A 21,047-nucleotide genomic window follows, 5' to 3' on the forward strand; every position below is an offset into this window, starting at 1 on the left:
CTTTAACTCTCCCTCCCACTCCACCGAGGACATGCAGGTCCTTGGACTCCTCCACCCGCAAAACATAACAACACGACGGTTGGAGGAAGAACGCCTCATCTTCCGCCTGGGAACCCTCCAACCACAAGGGATGAACTCAGATTTCTCCAGTTTCCTCATTTCCCCTCCCCCCACCTTGTCTCAGTCGTTTCCCTCAACTCGGCACCGCCCTCCTAACCTGCAATCTTCTTCCTAACCTCTCCGCCCCCACCCCACTCCGGCCTATCACCCTCACCTTGACCTCCTTCCACCTATCACATCTCCATCGCCCCCCCCCCCCCCCCCAAATCCCTCTTCCCTACCTTTTATCTTAACCTGCCTGGCACCCTCTCCTCATTCCTGATGAAGGGCTTATGCCCGAAACGTCGAATTTCCTGTTCCTTGGATGCTGCCTAACCTGCTGTGCTTTAACCAGCAACACATTTTCGGCTGTGATCTCCAGCATCTGCAGACCTCACTTTTTATCCCATTCAACTAATCCTACTTTCTAAAAATCTGATGGTGTGTGATTCCTAATCATTCTTATAATTCCTCGATTTGAAGAAGTGATCTTGAAACAGTAAGCCCTCTCCCGTTGGTGGGATTTGCTGGTTTAATGGTTAGAATAAATCTCATGGGAATACCGCAATCCCCTTGTTTTATTTCCTATTCTTTGTTGTTTATGAGGCAATCCTTGTAGCCGGACACCACCCCACCCCCTCTCCATTTTGTCCATTTAACCCTCTGCGGGATGGGAACATTTTAGCATAAAACCACGTTAGAAATCTCTAACTTGTAATGACAGGAGGCTGTGCAATTTCTATATTTAATTTATATTTGCATTCAAATTGTAAATAAATGACGCAGCGGAAGGGGCTGAAAGTAAAATTGGAGCGGGGACAGTGAGAAGGGTATTGAAACATTATTATAAGGAAACGTGGACTTTTCGGGTGTCCCAATGCATTATTTTTAGTGTAGACACAGCTTGCAATGTCGGAATTCTTGCTAAAACAGAATACGCATACTCGAGTCTACACGGTTTGTCAATATTCATGTTCTGCCCTGGCTCTCTGGTCCGGTATGAAGCTGAAATTTCCGCAGTTTCATGTTGAGGAGAATTGTTGTTCCACAAGGGGGTGTTGTACGGGACCATCTCCAATCCCTCAGCAAACGGCACCTGCTTTTTCACCAAGAAATGGCTTTATGCAGCTGATCATTGCAAACTTCAACAACTCTGGGCCGGCTGCTTTGCGGGGCGCGGTCCCAGCCGGAGACTCCTTCTGCAATGGAAAATCCCACTCCGATGTTTAATGTTCCCGGCCATGACCCGGTCACCTATTTCTCTCGCGTCCCAACAACTCAGGCATCGAGATGTGTGCAGATATTCATCTGTTGCAATCCAGAAGGTAAAAGAATGCGAGGGGGCTTTTTTGTCTTAAAAGTTTAAGTCTTGTGGTTTATTCTGTTTCGAGTTGAAATGGCATTGTATAGTTAGAAACAAAAAACAGAAGTTGCTGGAAAAGCTCAGCAGGTCTTGTAGCATCTGTGCAGAGAAACCAAAGGAAACGTTTCGGGTCCAGTGACCCTTCCTCGGAATTATTTGTATCGTGTTATTGTTGACTCCAAAAGTAGCTATTAATTATTTTGCCTTGTTCACTTCATGAACAGTCAATTGTACAGTCCTGTACAGGATAGATTCAGACTACCACCAACAGGTGACTGCTAGACGAAAATGAACTTGCGTTTATGTAGCGCCGCTCACAACTTGCAGTGGCGTTTCAGCCAATAAGTTTACGTTTTGTCATTTTTGTAACGTAGGAAATATGGTGCCTACTTTGTGCACAGAGAGATTCTACAAATAGCAATAATTTATATTGTGCTTTTAATGTAATAAAATGTTCCATGGAAGCTGCTAGCAATATTAAAAATATTCGAAATATGACTCCACTACCTAGGGAGAGATCAAGTGAGATGGCCACAAACCTGATCTGTAAGTAGGTTTTAATCTTAGTGTAAGAAAAAGAGATAGAAATGTGTAATGGCAGCATCTCAGAGGTTGGGACCTTGGCACCAGAAAGGTAAACCACCAACAGTGAAGAAGCTATACGAGGGAGTGCAGAAGATTCTAAAATTAGATGACTACAGGCATCTTGGAGGGTTGTGGCACTGCTGGAGATTACACAGATACCAAGGGCTTTGTGAAAGGATAAGAATATTGAAACCAAGACATTGTTTGACCAGGAGATGTTACAGCACAGTGTAATGGGTGAATATAAATTAGAGCAAAGCAAAGTGGGAATTTATTTTGATGATGGTCAAGGGATATATAGTGACCGGGCTGCAGAGTTAGGTATTGAATTGCAGGCAAACATTAACTCTTGTTTTTCTCTGTCCACAGATTATGCCAGTCTTGCTGAGTTTCTCCAGTGTTTGCTGTTTTTATTAAGGCATTTCTGTCCCTAGCCTGAAGATTCAGTGCTACGCTGAGCAATTGGTTTATTCCGTGGAATGTCTCAAGAAAATCCCCACAAATTTCACTCTATCAAGCACCTTCAAAGGGGTCACTGGACTAAAAATGCTGACTGTTTTCTCTCCACAGACGCTGCCAGACCTGCCGAGTTACTTCTGAAATTTCTGTTTTTGTTTGTTCAGATCTCCAGCACCCACAGTTCTTTTGTTTTTAATATTATTTATTTAAAATAATAGTATATAATTTCTAATTTATTTTCTGTTTTTTTCATTCTCGTCTTCAATATTCATCAGTTGCATCCTCCATTATTCTGATATCTTTGCATTTTGTAAATAAGGTTTCTGTTTAATTTCACTAATGCTGGCACCCACAAACATTGTTGCCATTGTACTTAATGTACCTTGTTTTTCAGATACAGAAGCTGAGAGAAAGGCATTGAGGGAAGGTGTTTATCCAAAATTACGAGAATACTGTCGACATAAACATGGACTAGAGTTCCAGGTAACCATTGAAAGCTAACTGGGGAGGTTTAATAAAGGAGGAATCTGGAAAGACTTGCATTTATATAGCACCTATCAGAACCTCAGTACTTTTAAAGTGTAGTCACAAGAAATAATGGCTATAGCAGACCTTTTGCCCATCAAGCCTACAATCATCCAATGCAATTGTGCCTGCTCTAGGGCTTCAACTCCTTTTTCCAGCCCCTTCTCCATATCTCTTGATTCCCCGAAACATCAAAGATCTTTCTATCCCAGTTATAAATGTAATCAATAATGGCGTATCCACAAACCTTTGAGTGTAGTAATTTCTCTTCATCTGAGTTCTAAATGATTGACATGTTATTCCTGAAACAATGCCCCCTATGTTTTGGATTTCTTGACCCTAACTAAGAGAAACAGTCCTTCAGCGTTCACTCTATCAAGCACCTTCAAAGGGGTCACTGGACTTAAAATGCTGCCAGACCAGCTGAGTTTCTTCTGAAATTTCTGTTTTTGTTTATTTAAATATCCAGCATCCACAGTTCTTTTGTTTTAGTTTACATTCAAAACCTTGAAGTTTCTTCTCCAAAATTCCAGAAAATATAGACTCAATTTTTTTTAAAAATCCAAAAGAACTGCAGATGCTGAAAATCTGAAACAAAAATAGAAATTACTGGAAAACCGCAGCAGGCCTAGGAGCATCTGTGGAGAGAAATCGGAGTTAACATTAAAAGTCCAGTAACCCTTCTTCAGAATGGTTGCAACAAAAATCTGACCCAGCCCCATTTGCCAGCATTTGGACCGTATCCCTCGCAACTCTTCCTATTATGTACCATTCCAGATGCCTTTTAAATGTTGTAATCATACCTGCCTCCAGCACTTCCTCTGGCAGCTCATTCCGTACACGCACTACCCTCTGTGTAAAAAATGTACCCTTAGGTCCTTTTTGAATCTTTTCCCCTCTCACCTTAAACCTATGCCCTCTAGTTTTGGACTCCCCCACTCTGGCAAAAAATCTACTTACTGTATCCCCCAGTCCCTCATGATTTTATAAATCTCTTTAAAGTCACCTTTCAGCTTCCAACACTCGGGGCAAAAATGCTCCAGCCTATTCAACCTGTTATTATAACTTAAACCTTCCAGTCCTGGCAACATCCTTGTAAATATTTTCTGCCACCTCTTAAGTTTAATGAGATTCCTCCTATAGAGAGGCAACCTGAATTGTGCACAGTATTCTAAAAGTGACCTCACTAATGTCCTGTACAGCTGCAACATGACATTCTAACTTCTACAATCAGTGTTCTGACTAATGAAGGCAGTGTGCCAGACACCACCCTGTCCACTAATGACTGTCATGTGCAAACAACAGTGTGTCATCATTACAAAACTCTACAGGTCTATGAGAAAAATGTCTTTCCACCATATGGGACTGGACTCCTGATTTTTGGAATTTTGTTTATCCTATCTACCTTCTTCTCCAGCCATAATGCATGTGTTAAATTATTTGTCTTTTGTCTGTCTTCATTGTGAGTGACCATGTGTGTTTTGGTTAGTTTAGGGGTACAATTTAAGTTGCATAATCTTGAAATTCTCTCTTTTCACTGCTCTTATATTAGTGAAGAATCCTGGTGTGAATTGCTATTTTTTTTATCGTGGCTAACAATCAATTGGACAAATTGATGGTTTGGTGTTCTTACTGAGATTTTATCCATTCGAACATTTTAAAAAATTGCCTTGTGAGATGTGGGAATCACTGGCTGCCTACCATTTGTTGTCATCCTTAGTTGCCCTTGAGAAGGTAATGGTGAGCTGCCTCCTTGAACCACTTCAGTCCATGTGCTGTAGGTTGACCCACAATGTCCTTAGGGAGGGAATTTCAGAATTTTGACCCGGTGAAAGTGAAGGAACAGTGATATATTTCCAAGTCAGGATGGCGAGTAGCTTGGAGAGGAACTTCCAGAGATGGTGATGTTCACATGTATCAGATGCCATTGGCCTTCTAGGTGATAGTGGTTGTGAATGGTTTAAAGGAGCCTTGGTGAATTTTTGAAGTGCATTTTGTAGATATTACACAATGATGCATCAATGGTGGAGGGATTGAATGTTTGTGGATGTGATGCCAATCAAGTAGGTTGCTTTGACCTGGACGGTGTCAGGTTTCTTGAGTGTTGTTGGCGCTGCACCCATCCAGGCAAGTAGGAAGTATTCCAGTACACTTCTGTGTATCTCAAGGAGTTTCAAAGACTCTCAACCCTTAGAAGAAATTCCTCCTCCTCTCAGTCTTAAATTGGTGTCCCTTTATTCTGAGACTATACCCTCTGGTCCTGGACTCTTCCATGAGAGGAAACATCTTCTCAGCATCTACCCTCTCAAACCCCTTAAGAATGCTATCTATTTCAATGATAGAATTTATAATCATCTGGAAAGGAATAATTTAATTAGGGATCATCAACACGGTTTTGTGAAGGGTAGGTCATGCCTCTTGAGTTCTTCGAGAAGGTGACGAAACAGGTGGATGAAGGTAACGCAGTTGATGTGGTGTATATGGACTTCAGTAAGGCATTTGATAAGGTTCCACACAGTAGGCTATTGCACAAAATGCGGAGTTTCGGGATTGAAGGTGATGTAGTGGTTTGGATCAAATATTGGCTAGCTGAAAGAAAACAGAGGGTGGTGGTTGATGGGAAGTGTTCATCCTGGAGCTCAGTAACCTGTGGGTGTGCCACAAGGATCTGTTTTGGGGCCACTGCTGTTTGTCATTTTTATAAATGATTTGGATGTGGGCGTAGAAGAATGGGTTAGTAAATTTGCAGATGGCACTAAGGTAGGCAGAGTGGATAGTGCCAAAGGATATTGTGGGTTACAGAGGGACATAGATCAGATGCAGAGCTGGGCTGAGAAGTGGCAAATGGAGTTTAATGTGCAAAAGTGTGAAGTAGTTCACTTCAAAAGAAATAACAGGGATGCAGAGTACTGGGCTAATGATAAAATTCTTGGCAGTGTAGATGAACAGAGAGATCTTGGTGTCCTGTGCATAAATCCCTGAAAGTTGCCACTCCATTTGATAGGATTGTTAAAAGGCATATGGTGTGTTGGTGTTTATTGGTTAGGGGGCATTGAGTTTCGGTGTCACGAGGTCATGCTTCAGCTGCATAAGGCACTGCTAAGGCCGAACCCTGGGGTATTGTGTGCAGTTCTGTTCACCGCATTAAAGGAAGGATGTGGAAGCTTTGGAAAGGGTTCAGAGGAAATTTACTAGGATGTTGCCTGGTATGGAAGGAAGGTCTCACGAGGAAAGGCTGAGGGAACTGAGGTTGTTTTCGTTGGAGAGATGAAGGTTGAGAGGTGACTTGATCAAGACATGTAAGTTAAATCAGAGGGTGAGATGGGGGAGGGCAGGGAGAGCCTTTTTCCTCGGATGGTGAAGGCTAACAGGAGGGGACATAGCTTTAAATTGAGGGATGATAGATTTAGGACAGATATCAGAGGTAGTTTCTTCACTCTGAGTAGTAGGGGCGTGGAACGGCCTGCCTGCAACAGTAATAGATTCACCAACGTTAAGGTCATTTAAATGGGCATTGATATACATATGGATAATAATAGAATGGTGTAGGTTAGATAGGCATCAGATTATTTTCACAGGGCGGCGCAACATCGAGGGCCGAAGAGCCTGTACTGCGCTGTAACATTCTCTGTTCTGTGTTCTATCACCTCTCATTCTTTTATACTCCAGTGAGTAGAGTCCAAACCTGTTCAATCTTTGCTCATAAGATAATCCCTTTATACCTAGAATCCTCCTAGTGAACATTATACAAACTGCCTCCAACAAAATAACACCTTTTCTTAAACAAGGGGAGCAAAACTGCTTATAGTACTCCAGATGTGGTCTCACCAAGACATTGTACAGTTTCAGTAAGACTTCCCTCTTCCCTTGAAATACAGACCAATATTCCATTAGACTTCCCAAATCCCTGTGTGCTAGCTTTTGTTTCATATACAAGTATCCCCAAATTCCTTTGTGTTGTAGCTTTCTGCAGTTTTTCTCCATTTAAATAATAATCTGTTCTTTTGCTTTCATTTCCAAAACGAATAACTTCCCATTTTCCCACATTATAGTCCATTTGCTAACCTTTTGCGCACTGACTTAACCTGTCAATGGGAAGAGAGACTTGCGGTGAATTAAGACATGGAGAACAGCATTTGCTTGATTTTCATGGAGGGTAAAACCTGGGAGACTGGTCAGAAATGCTTTGGAATAGTCCAACATTAGAGCTGGCAAAAGGTTGGATAGCAGCACATAAGCTGAGGCAGAATGAAGCCAAGCATTGGAGTGGAAAACAGCTAGCGCTTGGTGCTCTATCTCTCTTCAATCTGACTTTCAGTCTCCCGTGAGCAGCCACAATCTCCCCGAAACAGTTGGCAAACAATGCCATCCCACTGTCTCGGTTCCCTCCAAAACTCAATTCCTTTGGCACTGATTCCATCCTCTCCTTATCCAAGTGTATCCACTTCATTGCAAAGTCTGCCCATGTCCACATCTTGCACATTAACAGTGTCCAGACCCCGACCGCTGCTCATGCTGCAGCACGTCCAAGGTCAGCTTTAAAGCTATCACATGTTAACCCAGTGCATTGAAGTCTGGTTGGATGGCACAATTTCAAACATTACAACCCAACGTCAATTCGCCCACTCCCAGGTTTAACGGAGGCAGGGCAAGGGATAGACAGTAAAAAGTGAGGTCTGCAGATGCTGGAGATCAGAGCTGAAAAGGTGTTGCTGGTTAAAGCACAGCAGGTTAGGCAGCATCCAAGGAGCAGGAAATTCGACGTTTCGGGCCAGAGCCCTTCATCAGGAATGAGGAGAGGGTGCCAGGCAGGCTAAGATAAAAGGTAGGGAGGAGGGACTTGGGGGAGGGGCAATGGAGATGTGATAGGTGGAAGGAGGTCAAGGTGAGGGTGATAGGCCGGAGTGGGGTGGGGGCGGAGAGATCAGGAAGAAGATTGCAGGTTAGGAGGGCGGTGCTGAGTTCGAGGGAATCGAATGAGACAAGGTGGGGGGAGGGGAAATGAGGAAACTGGAGAAATCTGAGTTTATCCCTTGTGGCTGGAGGGTTCCCAGGCGGAAGATGAGGCGCTCTTCCTCCAACCGTCGTGTTGCTATGGTCTGGCGATGGAGGAGTCCAAGGATCTGCATGTCCTCGGTGGAGTGGGTGGGAGAGTTAAAGTGTTGAGCCACGGGGTGGTTGGGTTGGTTGGTCCGGGCGTCCCAGAGGTGTTCTCTGAAGCGTTCCGCAAGCAGGCGGCCTGTCTCCCCAATATAGAGGAGGCCACATCGGGTGCAGCGGATGCAATAGATGATGTGTGTGGAGGTGCAGGTGAATTTGTGGCGGATATGGAACACCCCGTACACCCCCCACCAACCCAACCTCCACTCCCGGCCAACCTCCGTATACAGCGTATCATTAGATTAGATTAGATTACTTACAGTGTGGAAACAGGCCCTTCGGCCCAACAAGTCCACACCGACCCGCCGAAGCACAACCCACCCATACCCCAACATATATCCCTTACCTAACACTACAGGCAATTTAGCATGGCCAATTCACCTGACCCGCACATCTTTGGACTGTGGGAGGAAACCGGAGCACCCGGAGGAAACCCACGCAGACACGGGGAGAACGTGCAAACTCCACACAGTCAGTCGCCTGAGGCGGGAATTGAACCCAGGTCCCTGGCGCTGTGAGGCAGCAGTGCTAACCACTGTGCCACCGTGCTGTCCAAAATGTCATCCGCCGTCATTTCCGCCAACTCCAAACAGACCCCACCACCAATGATATATTTCCCTCCCCTCCCCTATCAGCGTTCCGCAAAGACCACTCCCTTCGTGACTCCCTCGTCAGGTCCACACCCCCCACCAACACAACCTCCACTCCCGGCACCTTCCCCTGCAACCGCAGGAAATGTAAAACTTGCGCCCACACCTCCTCCCTTACTTCTCTCCAAGGCCCCAAGGGATCCTTCCATATCCGCCACAAATTCACCTGCACCTCCACACACATCATCTATTGCATCCGCTGCACCCGATGTGGCCTCCTCTATATTGGGGAGACAGGCCGCCTGCTTGCAGAACGCTTCAGGGAACACCTCTGGGACGCCCAGACCAACCAACCCAACCACCCCGTGGCTCAACACTTTAACTCTCCCACCCACTCCACCGAAGACATGCAGATCCTTGGACTCCTCCATCGCCAGACCATAACAACACGACGGTTGGAGGAAGAGCGCCTCATCCTCCGCCTGGGAACCCTCCAGCCACAAGGGATGAACTCAGATTTCTCCAGTTTCCTCATTTCCCCTCCCCCTACCTTGTCTCAGTCGATTCCCTTGAACTCAGCACCGCCCTCCTAACCTGCAATCTTCTTCCTGACCTCTCCGCCCCCACCCCACTCCGGCTTATCACCCTCACCTTGACCTCCTTCCACCTATCACATCTCCATTGCCCCTCCCCCAAGTCCCTCCTCCCTACCTTTTATCTTAGCCTGCTTGGCACCCTCTCCTCATTCCTGATGAAGGGCTCTGGCCCGAAACGTCGAATTTCCTGTTCCTTGGATGCTGCCTAACCTGCTGTGCTTTAACCAGCAACACGTTTTCAGCAAGGGATAGCCACCCAATCTGCTGCCAGAAAGAGGGTTGATAATGTCAGTAAGATACTGGGGCTGCTGGGTCTCTGATACAATCTGTTTTACAGATATCAGGAAACCCGGCAGCTGAAGGGATCTAAGGAGGGTTTTGGGGACAAGGTGAAGCAGTGCACTGTCTCTAAGTCTGGAGGAGAGCAGCCTGCTTCTCCCCTCAGCTCCTCTGTCAACTCCCTCCTCTTTATCAGTTCCCTTCTGTTTGAAACACAGAGTCCCCAGGGTAAGGGGCATCCCCAACTCCAACTGGCTCCCTGCCCAATATCTTGGAATCTCCTTCCTGTATGTCTGGGAGAGAACCCTATCAGGCTCACTCCAGGCAGGGATCTTATTATTGACAAATAAGCAGACTGTGAAATGTGTGTGTCCTCTATGATCATCCTGCCCCCAACCCCATCCCATAATACCAAACTCCATCCATTCCCAGGATTCCAGGTTTCTACATGAAGAACAGCCAACGGGTTGGCTAGAAGAGAATTGTTGACCTTTTGGAATCAAGCCTAGACTAATTCGGGAATCCTGAGAATGGTAAAGATGTGAAAGTTTAGAGAAGCAGAGCTCTATGTTTGTCCTATGTGTCTGGAAGGAAGTGATGTCATTATGTGTCCAATCTGCAGGCAGTCGATATGTACATTGGAGTGGATCCAGATGATGTCCACGATGCTAGTGTCCGGAAACTCCGGATGAAGCTGCTGGATGAATGTTTAAAGTTTTCTGCTGGGCCGTGCTTTGCGGTGAGTAATCGGAAAATGCAAATTGATTACACGTCAGGTAGTTACAAAATTAATACCAATCAGACAATGACACCGTAATCGGGCAGTGGATGTGGATGATTAAAGTTGCACTTCTCTATTCGTGACTTTATTTCTACTGCTCTAGTAATGATATCTTTGCATTACAGGACATGTGTGAATTCAATAATTACGTGAAATGATCTATCTGTACAGGGATAGGTGCATGTACTGCAGCCGCTTGGTTAGCCTGAGGTCATAATTCTTTCGCCTGTAAAAGCACCATTTGACAATATTGATATCAGGGGCATTGTTGAAAATGCCCTAATTGATGTTATGAACAAACATAAATACCGAAATGTCAGAGGGAAATGGGCTGGAGCAGGGATGCTTGTGATCTGATTCCTTCACTGGTAGTGGAGAAAATATTGGCGTATAGGGAGAGTTGATTCTGGAGTTGCTACAGAAGGGGTCTCATTCCGTTTGCCTGCATGGAATTAACCAAATATTTCATCAGGTGCTGCCTGATTGTACAGCTGCTTCAAAAGGAACAAAAAACAAATTTATAGAACACCTCTGCATGCCACTGTCACCTCAAAACACTTATTACAGCCAAAGGAGTAATTTTGAAACGTAATCACTGTTGTAATGTAGGAAGCACACCAGCCAATCTGTGCACAACAAACTACCACCTGCAGCAAATGGCAGACAAATTGTTTTTGTGATGTCAACTCAAAGGTTATTATTGTCCAGGAGATAACTCCCTACTTTTCCCTAAAATATTCACAGAATCCTTGATGTACACTCGAGACAGCAGGTGTGGCCTTGATTTAGTATCTCATCTGAGAAATAGTGTCTCCAACAGTGCAGCACTCCCTCTGCACAACACTAGAGTGTCAGCCTTGATTCTTGTGCTCCATAGTGGAGTGGGACTTGAACCTGGAATTTTGTGACTCAGAAGTAAGAGCATGGTATGGATGTAGTTGTGGCTGACATCTGGAGTTATTATGGGTAGATTTTTTTTAATTTCAAAAATATACTTTATTCATAAAATATTTTGATGATCTGTACAATTGGTGGTGCCATTCATAGGCGCACCTTGTATTTCTTTACATACAGAGATCGGAATTAATATATTCAGGTTTACCATCCATATTTAGCTGAGGCGTCAGCGGAGCCCAAAAGACTGCGTGGGCCCCCTGTCCTTCTTACGCAGGCAGACGTTACACGGTGGTCTTTCCCCACCGCGCCTTGGCGGCAGCTGCCCCAAGCTTCAGCGTATTCCTCAACACGTAGTCCTGGACCTTAGAATGTGCCATTCTGCAGCACTCAGTTGGGGTCAACTCCTTCACCTGGAAGATCAACAGGTTTTGGACCGCCCAGAGAGCGTCCTTCACCGAGTTGATGATCCTCCAGGCACAGTTGATGTTCGTCTCGATGTGCGTCCTGGGGAACAGACCGTAGAGCCCGGCGCTGCTCGGGATGAACCTCAACAAACACCACTGCATTCCTCTCCAGACTTCTTCTGCATAGGCACATTCCAGAAGGAGGTGTGTGACAGTCTCGTTTTCCCCCCCCCCCCCTCAGCCGCTTCGAGGGCAGCGTGCAGTGCGGCTGAGAGTCCAGGCGTGCATAAAGGATCTCACAGGCAGAGCCCTTCTCACCACCAGCCAAGCCATGTCTTGGTGCTTGTTGGAAAGTTCTGGCGATGAGGCATTCTGCCAAATGACTTTGACAGTCTGCTCAGGGAACCACTCGACAGGATCCGCGCTCTCCTTTTCCCGAAGGGTCTCAAGGACACTACGTGCTGACCACTTCCTGATGGACTTGTGGTCAAAGGTGTTTTTCTTCATAAACTTCTCCACGAAGGGCAGATGATACAGAATGGTCCAACTACTAAAGCGAGGCCAGGCCCATCCTTCGCAACACCGGGGACAGGTAGAACCTCAATACGTAGTGACACTTGGTGTTTGTGTATTGTGAATCCACGCACAGCTTGATGCAGCCACATACAAAGGTGGCCATCAGGGTGAGGGTGGCATTGGGTGTATTTTTTTCCCCGTTGCCCAGATCTTTGTACAGCTAGTCCCTTCAGACCCGGTCCATCTTTGAACTCTATATAAACTGGAAGATGGCCCGGGTGACTGCAGCGGCACAGGTTCTGGGAATAGGCCAGGCCTGTGCCACGTATAACAGCAATGACAGTGCCTCACACCTGATGACCAGGTTTTTTCCCACGATGGAGAGCGACCGTAGCTTCCATCTGCCCAGTTTCTGCCTCATTTTGCTGATATGCTCCTCCCAAGACTTGGTGCATGCCCCAGCCCCCCCCGAACCAAATACCCAGCACCTTCAGGTGGTCGGTCCTGACGGTGAAGGGGATCGAGGATTGATCGGCCCAGTTCCCGAAGATCATGGCCTCGCTTGTGCCTCGGTTTACCTTGGCCCCTGAGGCCCATTTGAACTGGTCACATATGCACATGAGTCTGTGCATGGACAGCGGATCCGAGCAGAAAACGGCGACGTCATCCATGTACAGGGAGGCCTTAACCTGCAGGCCCCCGCTGCCAGGAATAGTCACCCCTCTCAGGCTCGCGTCCTTCCTGATGGACTTGGCAAAGGGCTCTATGCAGCACATAAACAAAGCAGGAGAAAGAGGGCAGCCCTGCCTGACTCCAGATCTGACTGGGAAACTATCTGATTCCCACCCATTGATTGAGACTGCACTGACAATGTTGGTGTAGAGCAGTCTGATCCAATTGCAGATTCCCTCCCCAAAGCCCATTTTGGAGAGAACATCTCTCATATACCTGTGTGATATCCTGTCAAAGGCTTTCTCCTGGTCCAGGCTGATCAGGCAGGTGTCCAACCCTCTGTCCTGCACGTAGACGATCGTGTCCCTGAGGAGTGCGAAACTCTCAGCAATTTTCCTGCCCGGCACAGCACAGGTTTGGTCAGAGTGATTCACCGACCCCAGAGCAGACCTGACCCGGTTGGTGATTACCTTTTGAGAGAATTTTGTAATCCACATTCAATGGTGAGATTGGTCTCCAATTTTTGAGTTCCTCCCTCTCCCCCTTCCGCTTGTAGATAAGGGTGATGATGCCTTTCCTCATGGATTCACTCATGGTACCTGGCCGAAGCATACTGACATACACCTCCAGCAGGTCCTGGCCGATCAAGTCCCACAGAGCGGAATAGAGCTCGATCGGTAAGCCGTTGCTTCCGGGAGTTTTATTCTTTTCGAAGGACTCGAGGGTCTTGGTCCAGAGATAGCGGCTGGTCCAGCCTCTCGCATGTTCTGTCATCTAAGACCTAAATGATAGAGGACAGGAACGACTGGGAGGCCGTGCTGTCGGTCGGCTTCACGTCATACAGACTGGCATAGAAGGATTTACTGATCCTCATGACGTCAGCCTGAGATGACGTTGTCGAGCCGTCTTCTTCCTTCAGGCTGCTGAGCACAGAGCTCTCTTTGTGCACCTTCTGGAAGAAGAAACGTGAGCATGTCTCGTCCTGCTCCACCGAGTGGACCCTGGACCGGAAGATTATCTTGGATGCCTCCGAGGCAAAGAGCGAGGCTTGCTGGCCCTTCACCTCCTTGAGGTCCTCTGTGACATCGACCCCCATCGTCTGCAGCAGGAGCAGGTTCTGCATACTTTCCTGGAGCTGGGACAGTTTTCCCCGCCTCTCTCTCACCTCCTGAACACCTTTGAGGATGAAGAACCTCTTGATGTTCCCATTTAATGTTTCCCACCAGTCCGCTGGGGACACAAAGAGGGGCTTCACTGTTCTCCAACCTGCGTAGTCCCTCTTGAGCTCCTCAATGTTTCCCAGGGTCAACAGCTTTGTGTTCAGCTCCCATGTTCCCTTACCAGCCTGCTGATCGTCCTGTAGGTGACAGTCGGCCAACAGGAGGCAGTGGTCAGAGAAGAACACCAGCTTGACGTCGGTGGATCTGACCTTTTTTTTTAATTTCAAAAATATACTTTATTCATAAGATATTCATAAAATATTTAATACACTGTACATTCGGTAATACCATACATATGTCAACATTTACATACACAGCTCAGAATTTTCATTATTACATACAGATCTGTGCATTTCTCACTCACATATTGAGCTGAGGCGTCAGCAGAGCCCAAATGACTGCAGGGCCCCCGTTCTTCTTTAGACAGGCAGATGTTAAACGGTGGTCTTTCCCCACCGCGCCTTGGCGGCAGCTGCTCCAAGCTTCAGCGCGTCCCTCAACACGTAGTCCTGGACCTTGGAATGTGCCAGTCTGCAACACTCAGTCGGGGTCAACTCCTTCAGCTGGAAGATCAACAGGTTTCGGACCACCCAGAGAGCGTCCTTCACCGAGTTGATGATCCTCCAGGCGCAGTTGATGTTCGTCTCGGTGTGCGTCCCGGGGAACAGGCTGTAGAGCACGGAGTCCCGCGTCACGGCGCTGCTCGGGACGAACCTCAACAAATGCCACTGCATTCCTCTCCAGACTTCCTCTGCATAGGCACATTCCAGAAGGAGGTGTGTGACAGTCTCTTCCCCCCCCACAGCCACTTAGAGGGCAGCGTGCGGTGCGGCTGAGAGTCCGGGCGTGCATAAACGATCTCACAGGTAGAGCCCTTCTCACCACCAGCCAAGCCATGTCTTGGTGCTTGTTGGAAAGTTCTGGCGATGAGGCATTCTGCCAAATTGCTTTGACAGTCTGCTCAGGGAACCACTCAACAGGATCCACCCTCCTTTTCCCGAAGGGTCTCAAGGATGCTACGTGCTGACCGCTTCCTGATGGACTTGTGGTCAAAGGTGTTTTTCTTCAAAAATTTCTCCACGAAGGACAGGTGGTACGGAACAGTCCAACTACTCGGAGCGTTCCGCGGCAGCGAGGCCAGGCCCATCCTTCGCAACACCGGGGACAGGTAGAACCTCAGTACGTAGTGACACTTGGTATTTGCGTACCGGGGATCCACGCACAGCTTGATGCAGCCACACACAAAGGTGGCCATCAGGGTGAGGGTGGCATTGGGTGTATTTTTTCCCCCGTTGCCCAGATCTTTGTATAGCGAGTCCCTTCGGACCCGGTCCATCTTTGATCTCCATATGAACTGGAAGATGGCCCGGGTGACTGCAGCGGCGCAGGTTCTGGGAATAGGCCAGACCTGTGCCACGTACAACAGCGATGACAGTGCCTCACACCTGATGACCTGGTTTTTTCCCGTGATGGAGAGCGACCGTAGCCTCCATCTGCCCAGTTTCTGCCTCACTTTACTGATACGCTCCTCCCAAGACTTGGCGCACGCCCCAGCCCCCCCCCCCGAACCAAATACCCAGCACCTTCAGGTGGTCGGTCCTGACGGTGAAGGGGATCGAGGATTGGTCGGCCCAATTCCCGAAGAGCATGGCCTCGCTCTTGCCTCAGTTTACCTTGGCCCCCGAGGCCCATTCGAACTGGTCACAAATGCACATGAGTCTGCGCACGGACAGCGGATCCGAGCAGAAAACGGCGACGTCATCCATGTACAGGGAGGCCTTAACCTGCAGGCCCCCGCTGCCCGGAATAGTCACCCCTCTCAGGCTCGCATCCTTCCTGATGGACTCGGCAAATGGTTCTATGCAGCACACAAACAAGGCAGGAGAGAGAGGGCAGCCCTGCCTGACTCCAGATCTGACTGGGAAGCTATCTGATTCCCACCCATTGATTGAGACTGCACTGACGATGTTGGTGTAGAGCAGTCTGATCCAATTGCAGATTCCCTCCCCAAAGCCCATTTTGGAGAGAACATCTCTCATATACCTGTGTGATATCCTGTCAAAGGCTTTCTCCTGGTCCAGGCTGATCAGGCAGGCGTCCAACCCTCTGTCCTGCACGTAGGCGATCGTATTTCTGAGGAGTGCGAGACTCTCAGCGATCTTCATGCCCGGCACAGCACAGGTTTGGTCGGGGTGAATCACCGACCCCAGAGCAGACCTGACCGGGTTGGCGATTACCTTTGACAGGATTGTGTAATCCGCATTCAACAGTGTGATCGGTCTCCAATTTTTGAGTTCCTCCCTCTCCCCCTTCCACTTGTAGATGAGGGTGATGATGCCTTTCCTCATGGATTCGTTCATGGTACCCGCCTGAAGCACACTGACATACACCTCCAGCAGGTCCTGGCCAATCAAGTCCCACTGAGCGGAATAGAGCTCGATCGGTAAGCCGTCGCTTCCGGGAGTTTTATTCTTTTCGAAGGACTCGAGGGCCTTGGTCAGCTCGTCCAGAGATAGCGGCTGGTCCAGCCTCTCGCGTGTTCTGTCGTCTAAGACCTCCGTGATAGACGACAGGAACGACTGGGAGGCCGCGCTGTCGGTCGGCTTCGCGTCATACAGACTGGCATAGACAGGGTGAATCAAAGGCAGCTGTTCCCCTTCACTGAAACATCAATAACAAGGGGGCATAATTTTTAAATGAAAGGCACAAAGTTTAGAGGGGATTTGAGGAAAAGAGAGTTTTTACTCAAAGTGTGGTGGAGGTCTAGAATGCTCTGCCTGGGAGACTAGTCAAAGTAGGTAGCCTGACATTCTTTACTTGGATTAAAACTTGAAATGCATTTAAGGCCATGAGCCAAGTCAAAGTAGGTGGGACTAGTGTAGCTTTGTGGGTACAGAGTTGATGTGTTGAAGGGCCTCTTGTGTAGAGTATGATTCTTAAAATGTATAAGAATAAGTGTATAATTCTACGATTCTTAAAGATATCAGACAATTATGAGACATCTGATTGTTAATAACCATTGTGCACCAGAAACTTCTGGTGAGACTAATGATAGGGGTTTTATTATGATCAGATACAGTCTGGCAGAAAGACCTCACCCTATTGTCAAAATAAGTGAGGATTGCTTTTTTAACAGAAAAAGAAGAGGTTTTTGTTGTCCAATCATTGCAGGGTCAGAGTGCTGTCTCTCCCCATGTACACTGTTAAACAGGCTGTCTTATTTGTTTCGCAGAATTGTAGACAAATGAAAACATAAGTTCACAGATCTGTCACCCATCACTCTCCTGCCCCAAAACTCGCAAAGAGAGGGCACAAGATTCCAACCAATACCTGCAATAGGCACAGGCCCCATGCTGTGGGAGACCAGTGTATTGCTCGTATGCAAATAAAATTTAGCCAGGAAACTGTTGCAAAAAAGCCTCTTCCCAATTGAAATAACCATCTTCAAACTCTGCCAGCAAATGTTGAAGGCTGTGAATGGCAGCCATATGTAAAACTGGATGTTTAGGTGTGTCATTTACTTTCCTTTATAATATGTAGAGCATGAAAGCTTAATGATGCATTATCTCATTAATGTATAATGCTATAGAGGCATAGTTAAAGAAATTGGTGAGCCCACATGAATGCAAAATCATTGTGGCACGAGTTTGTCTTGTTTTAACCTGCATTTTAAAAAAAAACATGGTCTTGTAGAAGCAAATGACTGCAAGTGCTGGAATCTGTCCTGAAAACAAAAAAAAAATCACAGCAGGTTATGCATCATCCAGGGAGAGAGAGCAAGCTAACATTTCGAGTCTAGGCAGTAGCTTGTTCTCTGTCCATGGACTTTGGGGGCGAGAGTGTGGTGCTGGAAAAGCACAACACAGCAGGTCAGGCAGCATCCGAGCAGCAGGAGAAACGACATTTCGGGGTGAAGCCCTTTATCAAGAATCCCTGTCCATGGATGTTGCCTGACCCGCTGGAATTTCCAGCATTTTTTGTTCTTAGATGGCCTTGCAGATTGTCATTCCTTATGATGTCATGTTGCACTTCACTCGCTTTTGTGCTATGCCTCATGGTCTGGATGTATTGGTATGCCTTTAACAGACATGCACGTGATATCATCACTCCATCTTAGCATGTGACCTAAAAATAGGAAGTTCTCATAAAGCTACCTTATTTGGGATCCCTTGGAGTATGGCACACTTGTAACTTGCTCCTAAGTTGTAATGTAATGTCTTAAGACTAGCCCAGACACTAATTTGCCGATGAATGTGTTTTCAGTATGTGATCGGTAGTTGTAACAAATATCTAGTGGATTTTTCAATCCTGCATTATCCAGCCTCGTTTCTTATGCAATGAGACATAAGTACTGCCACATCAGGTACTACATCTGTTTGGAGACAGAACCCACATCAGGTTGTTTATTATATTCATTCTTGAGATGAGGACTGTGTTCGTTAGACCAGCATTTATCGTCATTCCCAATTGCCCAGGGAGCTGTGAAGAATTGACTACTTTTGAGGGTCTAGAGTTTTATGTATGCCAGACCGGGTAAGGATGGCAGATTTCATCACTAAGTGAACCAGCCGTGGCAATCAACTTTCGGTTGGCTTTTTATTGAATTCAAATTTCACCAGCAAACCCATGTTCCCAGAACACTAACCTAGTTTTCTGGTTTATTAGTCCAATGACAGTATCACTACTACTATTACCTATCAATAGCAAATATTTTCTCATTTACCTGCTCAGCTAAAGTTATCCATTTTACAAATATGCTGACACCATTAGAAGCCAGCCTTAACACATGGGTATTCCTGTGTAGAATTATATGTAAAATTAGTAAGTGCTTTGAGAAGACATTTTGATTCCAAAATTAGCAGAAGCATCGGGAGGCCTAAAGTCTGTTGTGATGGAGGTTGTCTTGCACTGTCCTGTGACTATATGGGCAGCGCCATCTTTGTTACAGGCAGCTACTGCTATCACTTTGCTGTGACATAGCATTGCAACGCTGTGTTTGTGCACATGCATAAAAGGTAGGGGCAGGTGGAGCTTATTAAACCTCTCACGCCTGCCTCACCATTCCATAAGTTCATGGCTGATCTGCCTGAGGCCTGATTCCTCTTTTGTGCCAGCTCCTCAAATCCCTCGACAACTTGAAGTTTCAAAAATCCATCAATCCCCTCTTCAAATGCTTTCACTAGCCTACACAACTCTCTGGGGTAGAGAATTCCAGACATTCCTGGCACAGGCATTGAGGATAAATACAGCTAAAATAAAACAGAAAATGTTGAAAGGTGCCAGACACCATCTCTGGAGAGAAACCAAGTTAATCTTTCAGACTTTAGAATACATTCTGTCCTGTCACATCTTCAGCCAAAAAGCAAGAGAGTTACAAACCTCTCTATATGTGAGATTCTGACTCCTATTTCCTCCTGTCTTCTCCTCATTCCTGAAACCTCAATACAGGTTGGTGTTGGGTCTGTATTCACTTGCTGGGTCCTCATCATTTATTGCCTACACATCCTTAACTTCTGCCCTTGACAGCACTTCTCCTGAAGGTGCTGACCTATGCCAGGGGCAGCTTCCTAGCACCTTGTTTCAATGACAGTTTGTCTTGTCTCAGTACAGCCTGTGATTATTGGAAAACCATTCTGTCCCCGTTTTTTGCTATTCAGCGACTCCCTGTCTCCACTCCGACTGAGATACTGACTAATTTTCTTCCCTCGTCACACAGTTTTAACATGGTTCCATGTGATGACTATCAGGATTGGGGAACACTTTTCCACTGCTCCTGCATACATACATATAAAGGTATGAAGGGGACGGAATTTACTTTTTGCTAATCACTGTGACTTTGAACACAGTTCAGGCAATGCAGTTCTCTTCGGTGACACAGGTGTTTTCAGAATCATTATCAGTCTCTGAATAACATTTGGTGGGAAGTTCGTCCTGATCATGAATCCCAAAAAAGAATTAACATCAGTGAATGTTTATATATAAATATTCGTATTAGCACACATGCACAACTTCAGTTGTGTAAAGAACCTTTCCTCATTCCTGATGAAGGGCTTATGCCCAAAAGGTCGATTCTCCTATTCCTTGGATGCTGCCTGACCTGCTGCGCTTTTCCAGCAACACATTTTCAGCTCTGATCTCCAGCATCTGCAGACCTCACTTTCTCCTTAAAGAACCTCGAAGTTCATCTCTTTCCAGTAAGAGTCTCAAAACCTTCTCACATCTTCACTCCTGACTGTGAGGCCTTCTTCATGTTTGATAAGCAATGCATTTGTCAGTGTTCCTCTTTTTCTTTATTTTACTGGAATAAATCTTTTAACCCAATGCTGTGACTCCTTTATAGGCTTTGATAGGAGAGCAGTATGGAAGTGCCAGCGTGCCAGCCGAGATTGAAGCCAGGGAATTTGAGATGATTCTCTGCAAATCACAAAATAAAGGCCTCCGCACCAGGCTGCTCCAAAACTGGTACCAACGGGATGAGAATTCTGTTCCACCTGCTTACTACCTAAGGTCCAAAACTGATGTCCTCCCGAACTATTGCAACAAGGTGAGATTCCATTGATTGCACACAGTGTACATTCCAGTTCTCTTAGTTTATACAGTAAGGTACCCGATTCTAATTCTCCAGTATTAAAAGCTGGTGAAATGAGAAGTTAAGTGGCAGATGCAGTTTATAAATGACCAAGTGATGCACTTTGGGAGAAAAAGAATATTCTGAATGTTCGTATTTTCATGGGAGACCAACAGGAAGCTGAGGTGCAAATACAGAAGTTTTGAAGGTGGAATGTTTAGCAGGTAACAAGTGTATGGGTTACTTAGATTTATAAATGGGGCATTAAAGCAAAGAGATTGCACTAAACTGCTCCAAGTCTTTGGTTGGGCCTTGGCTGGATTGTTGAGTACG

At 46.4% G+C, this 21,047-nt stretch overlaps 1 protein-coding gene across 2 annotated transcripts in view; it reads left to right on the plus strand.

Moving 5' to 3' along the window:
• The first annotated feature begins 920 nt into the window (after positions 1–920).
• LOC132816510 (NACHT and WD repeat domain-containing protein 2-like) overlaps positions 921–21,047 on the plus strand; it is a 43,126-nt gene continuing 22,999 nt past the window's right edge. The window contains exons 1-4 of one of the 2 annotated variants that reach the window (XM_060826195.1): positions 921–1,424; positions 2,901–2,989; positions 10,279–10,395; positions 20,487–20,690. In XM_060826195.1, coding sequence (XP_060682178.1) covers positions 1,304–1,424; positions 2,901–2,989; positions 10,279–10,395; positions 20,487–20,690 — 531 coding nt within the window. In that variant the 5' untranslated portion in view covers positions 921–1,303. Of the gene's footprint in view, positions 1,425–1,937; positions 2,009–2,900; positions 2,990–10,278; positions 10,396–20,486; positions 20,691–21,047 lie in introns of those variants that run through there. The other variant, XM_060826196.1, reaches the window with a different exon arrangement.

This window comes from Hemiscyllium ocellatum, chromosome 6, assembly GCF_020745735.1.
Source record: "Hemiscyllium ocellatum isolate sHemOce1 chromosome 6, sHemOce1.pat.X.cur, whole genome shotgun sequence".
Lineage (NCBI taxonomy): Eukaryota > Metazoa > Chordata > Chondrichthyes > Orectolobiformes > Hemiscylliidae > Hemiscyllium > Hemiscyllium ocellatum.